The following is a 16,542-nucleotide window of genomic DNA, read 5'->3' as shown; positions in this document are numbered from 1 at the left end:
TAACAAAAAGCAGAGGAGCAGATGGCACTCACCTGCACAGCAGACGTGTTGACATCAAACTTCCTGAAAATTGCAAAGGCCTCCTCAAACAGCTCATTACTGATGGCAATGTTTGCTATGTCTGGGGCATCATAGTTGTCAAGGCGATTAATGTACTCCATAACACGAGTTCGGTCCGCTTTGATGGCCGTTAGAATGAGCAGGTTCTGGAGGTTTCTGAAATTATTTAAGACGTTCACCAGATTAGAAACAACATAATGCTATTGTTTATGTCCTCAACTGACGGAGGATTTGAATGATAGAAGTTTATCTATGTGAGAGATGGGATGCGATACCTGTGCTCACTGAACACAGAATTGTCCAGCACAATCTTTTCCAGAAGCTCAATGAGCTCATTGGGCAGGTCAGCTGTCATGAAAGCCTTGACTGTGACAGACACTTCCTCTGGATCCTGAGTTTCTGATAAGGCAGTCTGGACCACCTGCAGCACAGAAACAGCACAATTTATCCAGAATAGCTAAAAACTCAGTGAAACATTGGTCTAACCTAGAAGAATTGCCCTTTCCCCAGAGGGTGGCTAAGAAACAAGGCATTTCCTTCTATTCCAAGAGGGAAAAAAGAGCCTCGAGTTAGAATCTATGTTTTAGCTTTCTTTTGGCCTTTAACCAAAGGTTAATAGACTGGACAAATTTGGCTTGAATTTTTCTGCAGTGATAATAGAACCAATGATGTGTGAAAATCAAAGTGGGAATTCTCAGCATAAAGCTGGTCAGACCTGGTCGATGAGAGGTCTCCTGTAGTTGTTGGTCTCCAGCAGGACACTTGCCCATAACTCGGGGTTCTTGCGTTTAACGAGGTAGCGGGAGAGACTCTTGAACAGTGAGTTTTCATTGCACACCTGAAAAACGTCAAATAGAGAAGCTGAAATAAAACAACAAATCAAGGGGGAGAAAAAAAGGCTGTCTCGCATTTATTGAAACAGCCATCAGATGTTAAACCATAAGAGTTGCTTATTTTCAGCTTACATGAATGAGTTCCTGGTCACACTGTCCTCTCTCGTACGCCACACAAGCCAAGTGGGGGTCTCTCTTCTCGCAATATTTGCCCACCACACGGCTATCGTAGTATGGGTTCTCCCTTAAAAAACGCTCAGGGTTATTGTTACTGTCGATGTAGATCTTGGCCAAAGCGTTGTGAGTTGCAGGCTCCTCGCAACCTTCATGAATACGGGCCTCCAACCAGGGCAGCAACAACTTCAGACTGGAGAGAGGAGAAAACACTGATTTAGAGACACAAGAGAGCATTCTGAAGCAAATACAGCAGTCTGACTGGGTTGTATACTTCACCCTGAGGATAGCTCAGCTCTTACCGATTTCTTTTCTCCACTTCAGCAACAAGTTCATCTGTAGAAAACTGCCCCCTGACCACCATGATCAGGTTCTTAATCACATCCTCAGCACAGTCCACGTCCAACAAACCTCCAATAACCACTGGCAGACGGCTTGGGTTCACCTGGAACAAATAATCCAGAAACCAAAATGTCATCATCAACTGATATTAACACATAAAAAAACAAACATCTAAAGAGTCTCCTGGGAGGGCAGTCCTCTACCTTCTGAACGTAGATTTCAATGTATTTCTGAAGGCTGTTGCGATACAGGTACAGGACCAGGTCATGGACAAAATCGAAGCGGTCACAGACAATGATTAAAGGCAGCTGGTCAGTCAGTTTGGCCTCCTGTCGAGTGAAATAGATCACACATTAAATCATAAAAATGGAGTTTAAACCATAGATGATGGGATAGATCAGTGGAGGACAAAGGTTCTGCACTGCTGGTTTCCTACCTTCAGGAAGTTCTTCACCCGTTCTGGGTCGTAGCAGTTGCTTTCTCTGCAGATTCTCTCCACCTCTTTAATCTGGCCGGTTTTACAGGCAGCTTGAATGTATTTAAAGTGGACTTCTGGATCCTGACTGAAGTTCACAATAGAACCCAAGAAGTAAAACAATCCTGGAAGATAAATATAAAGATAAATAAAACATTATTTTCTCCTAAGGTCCAGTTGTAAAGTTTATACAAACATTTAACATATTTGCAACATACCTTCAAAGCTTTTAAATGACTCAAACAATTCAGTGAGGGACTGAGTGGTCAGCTGTTCATGGTACTTGGAAGCAACCTGCACACAGATCTGTAGGTTCTGGCGGATGTTGGCTGACAGCATGGCTCTCAGACACTCCAAAGAATCCTCTACTGAGAGGGAGCCGAAGAAATTCACCAACCACTGCGAGATTATCAGAGGACATGCAGCAGGTACAATTACAGCCCTCTGTAACAATGGTTAACATAGTGGATATTTAGGGAGTATTTGTGTTTGATACCTCAGGGTTGAGAAGGTGGGTGTGCACTACAGCTCGCTTTATGTCATACAGGTCTGTGTAGTGTTCCAGCGCCCTCTGCAGGAGGCCAGCCTTCTCACACAGCTGAGCGACATGGGCACGGTCATAGTGGGTAAACATCTGATTGCCAAGGATGGCATCAGCAACCTACAACAACAAAAAACAAAGAAAAAAATCGTCATAATAAGAAACTTTCAAAAGATCCATTTAAAAAAGCTTGGTTGCTGCTGGCTTCCTGACTACCTAGTAGTAATGATCTTCCTACATGCTCTAAATGCAGCATGACAGCCCAGAGAACTTCCTTCCTAATATGACATCAGTCACCCGTCACTGTTCATTACCTCAAAAGGTGGATGGTCTTAATTATAAAGATGCAAGCTAACACATCAAGTCAGCTCCTGGCCACCTTCCATCTAACCTCTCTAATTTCCCATCTGAAGAGTCCAGAGCCTTACCGGCTTCATACAGAGAACTATTATTTAATCTCAGTTCTAAGGGTACAAACTAAGATGTGGTAAAAAAAAAAAAAAAAATTATGTATGCTGCTGCCTTTTACCTGGAAAAAAAAAACTGCAAAGACTTTAAACTTCCTGGCAAAGTTTCACTTGAGGTCTTCAGGAAAATGCTGGATGACATGGAACATCTGTTTGCCGTTTCACATGATTTTCACTGCCGAACTTTGTATCTCTTAGTTATAATGTTTGTGTTCGTCTTCCGTGCTGCTCTCTTTGAAGGGAATTACTGTCGAGGAGATTTCTAATCCCAATCAGACTTTTCTTAAAACAAGGTTGCAGTGACTTAAATTTTTCAAAAACTGTCCAAATACAATTAAAGAATCTATAGTTACCAAAATGTCAGGAATTGTAATGGAATTTAAGTGATCTAGTACTGGCTTGGATCAGCCTGTTTCTGCCTATAGGACGTCTGAATCTATGCAGCTACCTGTGGTGCGTGGACCAAGTTCATTTCCAGCAGGCGTGTCTGCAGTGGCCCTTCCATGGGTCTGTTGTTTTTCAGAGCGTCAAGTAGGAATGACGTGCACTGCTGGATCAGGTTGTACTCCATGAATACGTCAACAATCTGCAAACATAGGATTAGTTGCATGTTTAATCAGGTCTTGAAATTTTTTTTTAAAGTTTATGACAGTAAGTCAACAGGAGTTTTTAAATCAGGCAGTTTTCTAATAACTGGATCCATCCTTTAACTTAAGACCTGTGGTTTACCTGTGTGATGTCAGCAAGTGGTTCCTCATCCTGAACCAACATCTGGGAGAATTGGAGTCCTTGTTCGGGACTGATTCGCATTACATTCCTCAGCAGAAAGATCCAGTCGGGTGTGTAGCCCACCTACAGAATCGACAGATGGTTCATATAGTTAAATTAACTTATACTTGTCTTAAAAATACCTTACTTAACCCAGGTTAGAACCCCTTCCCTTTTTCTGCATTGACAAAAAAGGACAGGGGATGCATGAAAGTCTGCTGTCACACACCTTTTTGGCATAGAGAACAATCTTCTGGAACTGTCCAGTCTCTGCGAAGCACTGAATGACTTTATTGGGGACATTTGCTCTGAGATACACACTGAGGGCAAGAGTGGGATCCACAGACTTCACCAGGTCTCCCAGCTCCTCAGAACATTCCAGCTGGAAAAAAAACCCAACAATTATAAAAAAAAGTCAGATGATGCACAAATCAAGGACAAAGTGTTTGTCGAATCAGATTTTGTTCATAAAGCGTTGGAAAAAATTCTTCACTATGAGTAATAAAAATGTATAAAATTTGGATGATAAAGCAGAGGATTGTTTTTTAACCTGGGTGATAAACCTAGTGACATTTGACTTTTAAATGTTTAGTTTCATTTTCACAGCCATATATTTCCATCGTATTACAAAACTTTATGATAAATTGTGGAGAAAAATGACAACCAGAAGCTAAATAATTTATCAAATGAGCCCAAAAAGGTCTTGATGGAGTTTTTTTTTTTACTGTCAGAAAGAAAAAATAGCAGATCTAGGTTTATTTACCTTGTCCTCCTTTAGCCATTTTTCCAGTAGCTGCTTGCGGCCCTGCTGAAGCACAGGCCTGCACAGCTCCAGAGACTCAAACTTATTCAGCTGGCCCTGGTCCAGCAGGATGCCGAAGTACTGAAGCAAAGGGGAGGTCTGGCCTGGTTGGGCTGGAACACTTTGGAACCGACGAATGGTGTCTGGAGTCCGCAGGATGCCCTGAAGCAGAGATGGATAAGTAGGTATGCTGACTGAGAAATAGGGAAAATTCTTTCAGACTCATTTAGCTACATGTTAGCAGGGCCAAGCAGTACCTTAGGGGCATTGGCTGCCACCTTTGCTGCTTCTGAGTAATTCCCTGCCGCAAACAGGGTGTTAAATTTGCGGGCGAAAAGTTCCTCAGCACCAGCGAGGTTGTTGCGTACAGCCATACGGAGAGCCAGGTCTGGGTTCTGGAGCACGTTGGTAATGTAGGGAATTATGTTTTCTTCCTCCACACACACCGACAGTACCTGGAAAACCCCCCAAAAACAAATAACACAGATTATAAAAGAAAGACGATACAGTAACTCGATGCAGCGTCTAAAGTATCTTTTTGTTTTAGGGTTTTGATTTTTTGTACTTTAGTCACACAAGAGCCACAAACGTCAAGGAAAATTATTGAATTTAATGTGATAAACCAACACTACAAATAATTATGTTTTCTAAACAGAAAAAAAATCTCATATCAGATTGGAAGGAGAGTTTCAATCATAGGTTAAATTTTGCCACAGATTGTTTAATAGGATTCATGTCTTGACTTTGACTCGGTCATTCCAATAAATCAGCATGCTTCAATTGAATTTATTCAATTTTATTTCTAACTGTTCAGGTTTTCTGTGCAGCAAGAAGGTAAAACTCAGACATGTCCTCTTCAGGGTCTGCACTCTAACATGTTATTATTGGTTAATTTACAAACATGTCTTCTTTTTCTACCACTGCATATAGACCAAATGTAGTTGAATTATTATATACATAACATAATAGAGTTGTCAAGTAACCAAGTACAAATACTTCGTAACTGTACTTAAGTACACTTTTTAGGTATTTATACTTTACTCCATTACTTATTTTTCTTCCTACTTCTGAATTCTACTCGTTACATTTTCACACAAGTATCTGTACTTTCTATTCCTTATATTTTTTTAAACAAATGTTACTCGTTACCCTTGGCTTCGGTTTTATGTTTATAAATATTTATTTCACGTCATGTGTGCCATCCAATGCAGATCATTGGTGCCATCCACATCTAGTGAAAACTAGTGTGATTGGATGAGTAATATAACGCAAACACTCATTGGTTAGCTAAAGGAAATCATCAGAAGCAAGCAGGTGTTCTTCAAACTGCAAACGCGAAGTGTCTATGCCATGCTACAATGTCAGATTCAGAAAAAGATGTTGAAGTGTCTGAAAGCTGGGACACATGCGAGAACGTATCGGGAGACGGAGACCAACAAGACCTCCATCATCCTTGGCCCCATCTCAAAGAATTTTTCAAAATAGTCGAAAAATTGAGCTTTCAGTTCATATAGTGGCATCTAGATTTAAGTAGATTTTGGAGCACATACTTTTTCACTTTTAATTGAGTAAAGACTTAACTTTTACCAGTATCTATTAGGGGTGTAAATAATAATCGTTTTGTATCGATGCATCGATCCAAAAGCCGACGATCCGATGCATCGACACGTCCGCAAGATAATCGATTAATGTTTTTTTTTTTCCCTCCGGTCTATTTTTATCCATTTGCTCCTGGGCGTAATTCTTCCTCCCGTGCTGCGGTGGCGCTAAACCTATTTTCCCCTCCTACCGCGCTTCCTGGTTATACTCTTACAGCAGTTTGTTGCAGCAAGCTTCACACAGACATTTTTAAATTATGCTCAGTATTGAAGCGTGGTCTGGGCTACACGCTGTGGGTCTAGATACGGCCGAGGCGATGAGGAAGTGGCGGCGAGTTTAGTCCGACGACGGAGGGACAATGGGGCAAAAAGAGCGGAGATTCAGCTGGAAAAAGGCTCCCAGCGTTCTCGCGCACCTCGCTCTTCTAGCGGGTCAAACTTCACGAGTTGTTTTCCGCAATTTCGGTCATAAAAACAAAACTAGCCGGCCTCCTGTCTGGTGCACTGTTTGCGGTCAGCTACAATCTGGGAGAGGTGCAGCGGAGCGTCTCTCAAGGAGCGGTGACGTCAACACTCTGGAGCCTTCTTCTTCTTCTTTTTTTTAATGGCGGTTGGCAAACAACTTATAGCTGCATTACCGCCACCTTCCAGAATGGAGTATAGACCAGACAAACTATTATATTCTCCCTAAAATACCCGTTCTTCTTAGAAAATTAAAAATACCCCCAAAAACTACATCCCCAGATGACCTTTGAAACAATTCCCTTATATGTAGTTTATTTTTATTCCTGTCTAACTCTCTACACAACATCTCTCTTTCCTGAATATATTTATTACATTCTAAAAAAATATGTTGGACAGTTTCTCTGGAGCCGAGGTATTGCATTGAACTCATTACACTGATATTGTGCAGTATTTTTGCAGTATTTTTTGATGCAACTTTTGTACTTCTGTTATTTGCTGTTGTTTCTAAAGAAAATGCATAATGATATTACAGCTTTCATTGATTTATTTCAAACTTGAAACTTTGTTTAGCCTGTAAGGTGTAAAAAAAAATAAAAATAAATAATAATAAAAAAAAAATTAACCGATTAATCGATTAATCGAATCGAATCGTGGTGTATTCTTAAGTATCGAAAATAATCGAATCGTTGGATCAGGAAATCGATACTGAATCGAATCGCCATGATGGATGTGATTTACACCCCTAGTATCTATACTTCTAACCAAGTAACAAGTAACAAATGTGTGTACTTTTGACACCACTGCAAATAACATACATTGCAGCAGATGAAAGAATGTGTGTGTATTCTTGCAGAAGTTGAAGTTGTTTAAGGAATTTTGCATTGTATTTTTTGCATTATATTATAGATTATGTTGACATAAAAAAAACCATCTTATTTAGGATTATTTAGAATTTAGGAGTTATGATTATTACTGAATTTGAAAACATTTCTTTTTAAACAACTAGGTTTAAAAGGGAAAAAAAGCGAAAAAAAACAAAAACAAATAGTTAAACAACAACAAACACCACATAGTATAACTTAAACCCAGGCTTAGGTTAGGGGCATCATCTTGTTGTTAAAATTACTATCAGTGTCCATGAGCAGCACTCTGAGCTGTGCATGCAGGCCCTGCAGGTGTGTGCCAAGACAAATAACAGGATTAGGTTGTGCAGCCTGCCTGGCCAAGCTTAGCCTCCCCGCTGAGGCTGTCACATGCTGCCCCAAACTGAAAATGCTGCTGCAGCGAGATATTTTCACATAGATTTCCTCAATCAAGGTCACACCCAAGGATTCAAGCTGATAGAGAAAGTTGGCTGACACACCGCAAGGAAAGTGAATCACTGACTAATGTTAGCAGTAACACACACATACAAATGTGTTATATATGCATATCAAGTCTGAGCTAAAAGCTAATTTAGAAATAAATGAGTTTAAGAAATTATTTTTGAAGAACTACAGACTAAAAGAGGTTTGCCTTTAATAAGTACATTTTGATCAACATCCAGTTTTGTAATCCGATTTAATGTTTAATTTCAGATCCTGCCTTAATAACCACACAGTGCAAGATAAATGAATCAATCCTAATTATCTCCAAACGTACCTGTCCTTTCCTGTTAACTCCAATGATACCAGCGGTAGGTTCATGTGGGGCTGTGACGAAAATGGTTTCCCCGCTGATCCTGTTCATGTAGATGCAGGTTCCGGTTTCCAGATCATACAGGTGGATGTAACCATACTTAGTGATGAGGAAAACAACATCCTGCTTTGAACTGATCTAGATGTATGGAAAGAGGAGATGGGTGATGATACAGCTCAGTTTTAAATATGAAATTCATGCACTAGGAAACAGTTGTAAATCAGAGCTGAGACTAGCTTGTTCCAGGGGTGATCTTAAACAGTTATGATAAAGTCATGATTCCTCAACTTGTTGAACTTGCTTTATGATTGGCCTTTTTGTGACCTTAAATGAACTGTAAAGATCCTCTTAATGCACTCATCTATTCCTTAAGAATTGTGAATTAATGCTTCATAAATGCGGGTGCCAACATGTGTAAGAACTGTACCTGCATAGCAACGGGGAAGTCATTCTGGGCTTCAGGAGGAAAGAAAACATCCACGGCTTTTTTAGGAAACGGTTGGTTTCCACTCGGCGGGGTTCCAACTTCAATAATATGGAGCTGCAAGTCGAATTGATTGAGGCAAAATGAGACAAAGTCATCTAATCTGGCTTTCTGTTAAGATTCAGGTTTTCAATTAGGTCAATTTGAAACTGGAGTCTGGATGAAGTCACTGGGGATCTCTTTATGCAAGCAGCTGTGAGCTTGAGGCTTAGCCGGGCTGCTAAAGCTTACCTTTCCTCCTGCTTGTCCCCGAACAGCAAAGCAGAACAGAGTTGATTCCTCAGTGTTGCCTTCCATCTTAAACTGTGCAAAGCCAGCAGCATGGCCTTCAATGGGCTGAGAGACCTTTCTATCCACAGAGTACAACTGCATGGCCCCAACAACACGGTTTTGCTGGAGAAAAAATATGAAACATTTTAGGTAGAAAAACTGAACAACTAGCCGAGAGGTTTGGAGATTTTTTTTTTTTCACCACCAACATGCTTTTAACGCAGAGGGAATTTACCTGTGCTGAAATACCAATGAGAAGCAGCCACTTCTGTTTGGCATCAGTGCGGTAGTTGATGATCTGGCAGCCTGCCAGGCTGGAGTGACGGTCAAACACTTTGATGGGTTGGGAGTCGCCTTCCATGCTCCAATGGTACACGGCGTTGTCTGTGACCAGTGCAACGGTGTTGAGAGAAATCCACTTCCAGAAAGTCACGTCATCCGTCATGGTGTGAGCCTTCATCTTGCTTTTCATCTCAATGTTAAAAATCTGCAGGGTCTTTGCAGCTGAAAACATCAAAAGCCGAGGTTAACATGCAGGGATGGAAGTCATCTCAATAATCATCCTTCACCCTTTTAAAACGTACACTTCAAATTAGGGTGACGACTAAAGGTTGCTACAACACACAAGCCAAAGCAAAGCGTATATATTAAACCTACCATTGAGGCATACCTACTCCATCTGCTGAATAAATGCTGCTTAACAGGCATTTGACTTTTAAAAAAAGAAGCCAAAACAAGGCCAAACACTGATGTGGATCTGCATTCAATCACGCAAGATGCCACGGCCTTAAGGTTGGGTTACAAATATATATTTAAGCCACGATGAAAATTATTTAACCTACTTCAAATATGGTTCTGCTCTTAAATACATTTTTGGAGACGATGCCAGGAGAACAAAACAAAGCTGAAATATGGAGCTACTGTGCTGTAAAAAGTTAGAGCCAAAGTGGAACCTTACAGCCATAATTGTGTTTATTACAATTAGTTTTACAAGTTTGTTTTCTAGATAATTCTAGGTTTTTATAAAGTTTCGGTCTCATGAAATTTCCGAAACTTGATCCTGGTTGCTTTAACCGTGAAAATCACCAGTGATATAAACTTTTTTTTGTACAGAAATCACCTGCAAGATTTCTCTATGTCCATAGTTCGCATTGTTTGGGCATAATTTTCTTTTTTCTTTTTTTTTATAAATAAATAAACCATTTCAAATAATTAATTGAGCTAGAAATATAAGACTTAAAGAGTGTCAAATCATCAACTTCTATCATCACCACAGAAGAATGAAACTTCCATCACATTATTATCGCATTAAAAGCATTTAAAGAGCACTTTAGACAAAAAGTGGGTTAATTTAGGCTGGGTGTGAATGCAGATTATGGACAAAACACAAAGACAAACAGATGTGATAATGAGGAGGATGCTGGGCAGAAGCACTGAAACCCATCTTTATTTCCTCCAGTTCAACTTTAGTGTGCTCTAAGATATGTAAATCTAATAATACATCCTGCCTGGTAACAGGGATGTTTTCTAGATACTTGGTGAAGCTGTGTGCATTGAGCTTTTTAGAAACAATATAAAAAAGTAGCTGTGGCTGTTCTGAGTAAGCAATTCAAAAGTAATACTAGAGTGTAAGGTTTGTAAAAAAGTTTTCTCACTTTAGAAAGTGGCAATTTATTTTGTTCACAGCCTATAAAGCTTTCCTATGTCTTCTGTTCTCCTCCTTTACAATAACCTCATGATGAAGGACTTCCTGCTTCAAGCTGCCATTTTGCTAGTAATGCTACCGATTCAAAGGTCACAGAAGGAGAGCAGCTAAAACATTATTCAATGAATTTTGCGTTGTTCAAATCAAAGGGCTGATATGAAGCATAGTTTAAATATAACATTATCAAACTGGAAATTAACAGATTAAACATAAAATTAGCCTATTTCCTTAGCAAATTAGTGTGATGAAAATACTATTAGCAGGAGGAAAACCTGTGTTGGTACAACATATTTATGGCCAATTACCACATTTCTAACTATTGAGGATTAAAATGCTGTAAGAAATATGACTCATCAGGATTAACTTTGAAAGACCACTTTGCAAATCCCAACTTCGAAGAGATATAATTACTTCTGCTTTCTTTAAAAAAAAAAATAGGATGACTTATAGAGACCCCCAACACCAACATAAAATATAATGTGTTGCATTTAAGATAAAAAAATCTTTTTTGTCTGTTAATATGCTCTATCCAGCACTTCAAGTCAAAAAGTTTGAGTTTCACCTGGATTAATTTGCGCAAAAGTCTTCTTTAAGGAACCTTTTGCAGTCCGATTATTAATTGATTAATCCAAAAATAAACAACAGATTAATCGATTTGCTAAATAATCGCAGTTACAGCCCTAATCAGAACCCAACAATCTAATGGCACAAACAAACAGACTCAAAGTTAAATTCTCAATTATCAACACAAAATATAGTGAGATGTTGTAGATTCATGTCAACCTTCCCTAACTTAGGCTGAGCCACTGAACCGCTATTAAACTCTTGTATTTTTTTTTTTTATCTGCGTTTGGATGGTATTAATTTTATAGAGCACAGGGAGGATTTGTTTGAGAAAATAAAAGTCTGTCTTTAATAACCAAAAACATTTTTGAGATACAAGCTCAGCTTAACAGCATTATAATGGAAAGTCAAACTGGGGTCACCGATGATGATTCATTTTAAAACAAACTAAAAAAAGCTGTTAGAGGATTGGGGCAAATGACAAGTCAGACTAGAGGCAACGCAGTGCTACGCAAACAGTATCATTCATATTATTTCCTCCAATTTTCTGTCCTAGAATACATGTAACTATAAAAATAGCTACAGTAAATTACAATTTATTTTGCAGTTTGCAGAGTTTCAGTTTTTCATAAAAAAAAAAAAAAAAAAAAAACGTTTTTGAAGGGATTTAACCCACTGTAATAATAAAAGGCTTTGCTTTTTTGTAACTAATGCTTATTTTTGGTTGGACAGTTCCAAACCTCCTATTACAGAGTGAGGTTTCAGAAGAAAACATCTTTTAGTTGCATCTAATTGTTGTTCCTCGAGGATGCAGGTGTACTTACTTGGACTTTTCTTATCTGTAAATCAGATTCATCATATTCAACAGTAAACCCAGAAGCGACTACTCAAAGATTTCTATCATACATCCAATAAATAAACTCAATTACATGCAGGCATTTTTTTTGGTTGCAATATTTAACAAGTTTAAATAAACTGGAAAATGTATATTTACACACTGTAGCCAAGTTAAAAATAACCCACAATTATTTAAAATATGCTGTACAGTATGCAGCGGAAAATAAGATGTAGAATAAAATATGTGTACACTGGATCAAATGTACAAAAATACATTACAAAAATGAGATGGCACCTTTAAAGCCACACTTATTTTGTTCTGCCCTGCTTCAGCAGTATTTTGTTTTTCATCTGGGTTAAATTACAAAAAGCAAAGTGCAAACATTTTAAGACAGTGCATACAGGAACACTTTGACAACTCAGGATATGTAAAATTCAACTCACCGTCTGCAAACATAAGAGAGCAGTAAGAAATGAAAAAAGAGCAAAAAACAAGCAAAACAGACAAAGCATTTATGACAGCATGACATTTTTACTGTTTCTACTGCTACTTTTTCCTAATCATACTTTACAATTTCATTTGTACCAAACTACGCTTCAGCTGTTGACAAACAAAGATGGAAATGATCTACAGGTGCTGGTCATAAAATTAGAATATCATGAAAAAGTAGATTGATTTCAGTAATTCCATTTAAAAAGTGAAACTTGTATATTATATTCATACATTACATACAAACTCATATATTTCAGATGTTTATTTTGTTTAATTTTGATGATTACAAATGACAACAAATGAAAATCTCAAATTCATCATATCAGAAAATTAGAATATTACTGAAGACCAATAAAAACAAAGGATTTATAGAAATGTTGGCCAACTGAAAAGTATGAACATGAAAAGTATGAGCATGTACAGCACTCAGTATTTAGTTGGGCCTCCTTTGGCCTGTATTACTGCAGCAATGCGGCGTGGCATGGAGTCGATCAGTCTGTGGCACTGCTCAGGTGTTATGATAGCCCAGGTTGCTCTAATAGTGGCTTTTAGCTCTTCTGAATTGTTGGGTCTGGTGTATTGCATCTTCTTCTTCACAATACCCCATAGATTTTCTATGGGGTTAAGGTCAGGAGAGTTTGCTGGCCAATTAAGAACAGGGATACCATGGTCCTTCAACCAGGTACTGGTAGCTTTGGCACTGTGTGCAGGTGCCAAGTCCTGTTGGAAAATGAAATCTGCATCTCCAAAAAGTTGGTCAGCTGCAGGAAGCATGAAGTGCTCTAAAACTTCCTGGTATGTGGCTGCGTTGACCCTGGACCTCAGAAAACACAATGGACCAACACCAGCAGATGACATGGCACCCCAAACCATCACTGACTGTGGAAACTTTACACTGGACTTCAAGCAACGTGGATGAAGTGCCTCTCTTCTTTTCCTCCAGACTCTGGGACCTTGATTTCCAAAGGAAATGCAAAATTTACTTTCATCAGAGAACATGACTTTGGACCACTCACCAGCAGTCCAGTCCTGTTTCTCTTTAGCCCAGGCAAGACGCTTCTGACGCTGTCTGTGGTTCAAGAGTGGCTTGACACAAGGAATGCGACAGCAGAAACCCATGTCTTTCATACGTCTGTGTGTGGTGGTTCTTGAAGCACTCACTCCAGCTGCAGTCCACTCTTTGTGAATCTCCCCCACATTTTTGAATGGGTTTTGTTTCACAATCCTCTCCAGGGTGCGGTTATCTCTCTTGCTTGTACACTTTTTTCGACCACATCTTTTCCTTCCCTTCGCCTCTCTATTAATGTGCTTGGACACTGAGCTCTGTGAACAGCCAGCCTCTTTAGCGATGACCTTTTGTGTCTTGCCCTCCTTGTGCAAGGTGTCGATGGTCGTCTTTTGGACAACTGTCAAGTCAGCAGTCTTCCCCATGATTGTGTAGCCTATAGAACTAGACTGAAAGACCATTTAAAGGCTTTTGCAGGTGGTTTGAGTTAATTAGCTGATTAGAGTGTGGCACCAGGGGCCATCAATTTTGAACCTTTTCACAATATTCTAATTTTCTGATATGAATTTGAGATTTTCATTTGTTGTCATTTGTAATCATCAAAATTAAACAAAATAAACATCTGAAATATATGAGTTTGTATGTAATGTATGAATATAATATACAAGTTTCACTTTTTAAATGGAATTACTGAAATCAATCTACTTTTTCATGATATTCTAATTTTATGACCAGCACCTGTATTTATGAACATCCAAATGAAAAGCAGAATGTGAAAGCTACATAACTGACAACAAAAAGTAAATTTACACAAATGATCCCATGAACTAGACAAGAAAATAGCAAGAAACTGGCTACATTCTAACCTTTTAATTTTATTTAATACATAAAAATCTAACACACTCCCTATGCCCTAACATACTGCTATCATTCAATGTGCCGCTTACCTTTAAGGGCAATAACTTTGCTGGCAGGGTTCATGATTGCACTGTCAGCAGAAATGGGCCGGCGGATGGGATTATTGGGATCGGCCATATCAATGATGACAACCTGGGCCTGCTCGCCCACTTTCTCCCTCACGCAGATGAACTTGTCAGATTCCATGGTAAGTGTGCTGAAGCCGATATTGGCTGGGTTGATCCCCAAGTTCTGGAGCTGTCACAGAAACGCAACACCGTTTTAAAAGAATCACTTCGTCAATCAAAAACAAACATCTGAACGAAGTTTAGAAAGGTAAAATGGATCCCCAAGAGGGCATTTATTAAACATAGCATGATAAAATAAATACATAAAGGTAACTCTACACATTAGGTACAAACAATTTTACTCATCATTGCTAATGCTAACTGTAAGAGGGGAAATGTTTTTATTTGGTACATATTAATAAATCTAAAAATCAAATGCAGAACTGTTGAATTTTACAAAGCTTCTCTGTTTTTTGTTAGAAATCTCTTGCAAGCAATTTAAATGCCTGGGGTTTTTTTTTATCAAATAAATGTTTCAATTAAAAAATAAATAAAATAGCAATGAAAATCACATTTTGCTTAAATTATTAAAAAAATTGTCATATAGTGTTATGACTAACAATTGAATGTTTGGACATGGTTAGGATGGAAATAGGAACTAAAACAGTCAAGTTTCTACTTCTTTTAGAGCTGCACCTACAAGGTTTTTACTGACCAATACACAAATAGTTTTTTTTATTTTTTATGAAAGTCTGATTTACCTGTTCTTCTTATTTTTTTTATTTTTTTTTTTTGAAGAACTTCCAACATGTGTACACTGATTTCGGAAAACAAGCACTTATTTCAACAAATTACTTTAAAAAAAATAACACCACAAGCAATGAAAAATAGGCTGGAAGTGAAAAAAAAATATATAGGGGATTATAATTAGAGATACATGCATTAAATTATCAGAGATAAGTGTGTCAAACACTGAAATATTAGGGTTTATACAAATCAGTAAATTTAATTCCCAGCATGACAACAGGTTTTGATTTAAAAAACAAAAAAGACAAACACATAACACAGACAAGGTTAGAGACCTTGACTTTATAACCTTTCAACTCCTTTTCTGTAAGATTTAAAGCGACTTAAAAGGGACATGTGGCACATTCTAATACCATGTGTAGCAATCATTTAAAATATACAATCAAAATCTGTGTACAACAGAACCTCGAAGAAAAAAAGGAAATCCTTACCACAGGAAAAGCCTGATCGCTTTTTTACTATCTACATGGATTAGCTCATGCATCAAAGCACATGTTCCTGAATTTGATACGATTTTGTCTCAAGCCAGAAGGAAGAGTATTAAAGCAGCAGTTCCCTAGTCTTTCCTTTGGGGGGTAAATCCCTTCCTGCTAAAACTAACCTGATTCAAATAGGTAGGTGCCTAGCAGGACGGCCCACAACTTGTTGACTGGCTGTTCAGGTGATTTGTTTAACTAAATCAAGCGTACAGAGGAAACAGCTATACAAGCAGGGGACTGTGCCCCCAGGGCCAGAGCTGCAATATGGTTTATACTATTTTCATTTTTGAGTATCTGACCTCCCAATTACTAGTCAAAGGTGATCAAGATAAACTATGCTATTTGAAATAGACTTAATTTCAGATAACTTTCAGGTAGCCTTAGAAAAGCAATACATTTCAGTCAACTGGTAGCAGTTTTCTATTCATCTCTTCAATTTTTTCAATTATGCATTGTATTAAATAAATAAATAAATAAATAAATAGTGTTATGTCAAACTGGTCCAATAGTCACTCTATTAGAGATGAAGTCATGTAACAAAAGCAATTTCGCCCTGGGATTACTAAAGTATTTCTGATTCTTCGTTCATGGGAAAGGTGTTGTGAATGAAACGGTGCCCAGCTTGAAAGAGCTCCTGTGTGTCGCTGAATGTGTGCATTGATGACTGAAGGACATCTTCTGCCTCCGTTTATCTGTTTACTAAAGTGTGTTACATTCATGTTAATGTGTA

The 16,542-nt window shown here is 38.4% G+C and overlaps 1 protein-coding gene across 5 annotated transcripts in view; it reads right to left on the bottom strand.

The window, feature by feature from the left end:
• Positions 1 to 16,542, bottom strand: part of LOC119783997 (clathrin heavy chain 1) — a 33,073-nt gene that overhangs the window by 12,230 nt on the left and 4,301 nt on the right. For 3 of the 5 annotated variants that reach the window (XM_038285789.1, XM_038285791.1, XM_038285793.1), the window contains exons 2-21: positions 14,509 to 14,716; positions 12,507 to 12,509; positions 9,192 to 9,460; positions 8,918 to 9,079; positions 8,630 to 8,743; positions 8,167 to 8,340; positions 4,720 to 4,917; positions 4,424 to 4,624; positions 3,890 to 4,042; positions 3,622 to 3,744; positions 3,341 to 3,478; positions 2,381 to 2,545; positions 2,103 to 2,283; positions 1,846 to 2,009; positions 1,613 to 1,738; positions 1,370 to 1,512; positions 1,026 to 1,260; positions 776 to 898; positions 336 to 481; positions 33 to 216 (exon numbers count right to left, since the gene is read on the bottom strand). In XM_038285789.1, coding sequence (XP_038141717.1) covers positions 33 to 216; positions 336 to 481; positions 776 to 898; positions 1,026 to 1,260; positions 1,370 to 1,512; positions 1,613 to 1,738; positions 1,846 to 2,009; positions 2,103 to 2,283; positions 2,381 to 2,545; positions 3,341 to 3,478; positions 3,622 to 3,744; positions 3,890 to 4,042; positions 4,424 to 4,624; positions 4,720 to 4,917; positions 8,167 to 8,340; positions 8,630 to 8,743; positions 8,918 to 9,079; positions 9,192 to 9,460; positions 12,507 to 12,509; positions 14,509 to 14,716 — 3,210 coding nt within the window. The remainder of the gene's footprint in view (positions 1 to 32; positions 217 to 335; positions 482 to 775; positions 899 to 1,025; positions 1,261 to 1,369; positions 1,513 to 1,612; positions 1,739 to 1,845; positions 2,010 to 2,102; positions 2,284 to 2,380; positions 2,546 to 3,340; positions 3,479 to 3,621; positions 3,745 to 3,889; positions 4,043 to 4,423; positions 4,625 to 4,719; positions 4,918 to 8,166; positions 8,341 to 8,629; positions 8,744 to 8,917; positions 9,080 to 9,191; positions 9,461 to 12,506; positions 12,510 to 14,508; positions 14,717 to 16,542) is intronic. The other 2 variants (XM_038285790.1, XM_038285792.1) reach the window with 1 other exon arrangement.

Source organism: Cyprinodon tularosa, unplaced genomic scaffold (genome assembly GCF_016077235.1).
Source record: "Cyprinodon tularosa strain WSP-4 unplaced genomic scaffold, ASM1607723v1 ctg215, whole genome shotgun sequence".
Classification (NCBI taxonomy): Eukaryota; Metazoa; Chordata; class Actinopteri; order Cyprinodontiformes; family Cyprinodontidae; genus Cyprinodon; species Cyprinodon tularosa.
This window is presented reverse-complemented; position numbering and strand designations above follow the sequence as displayed.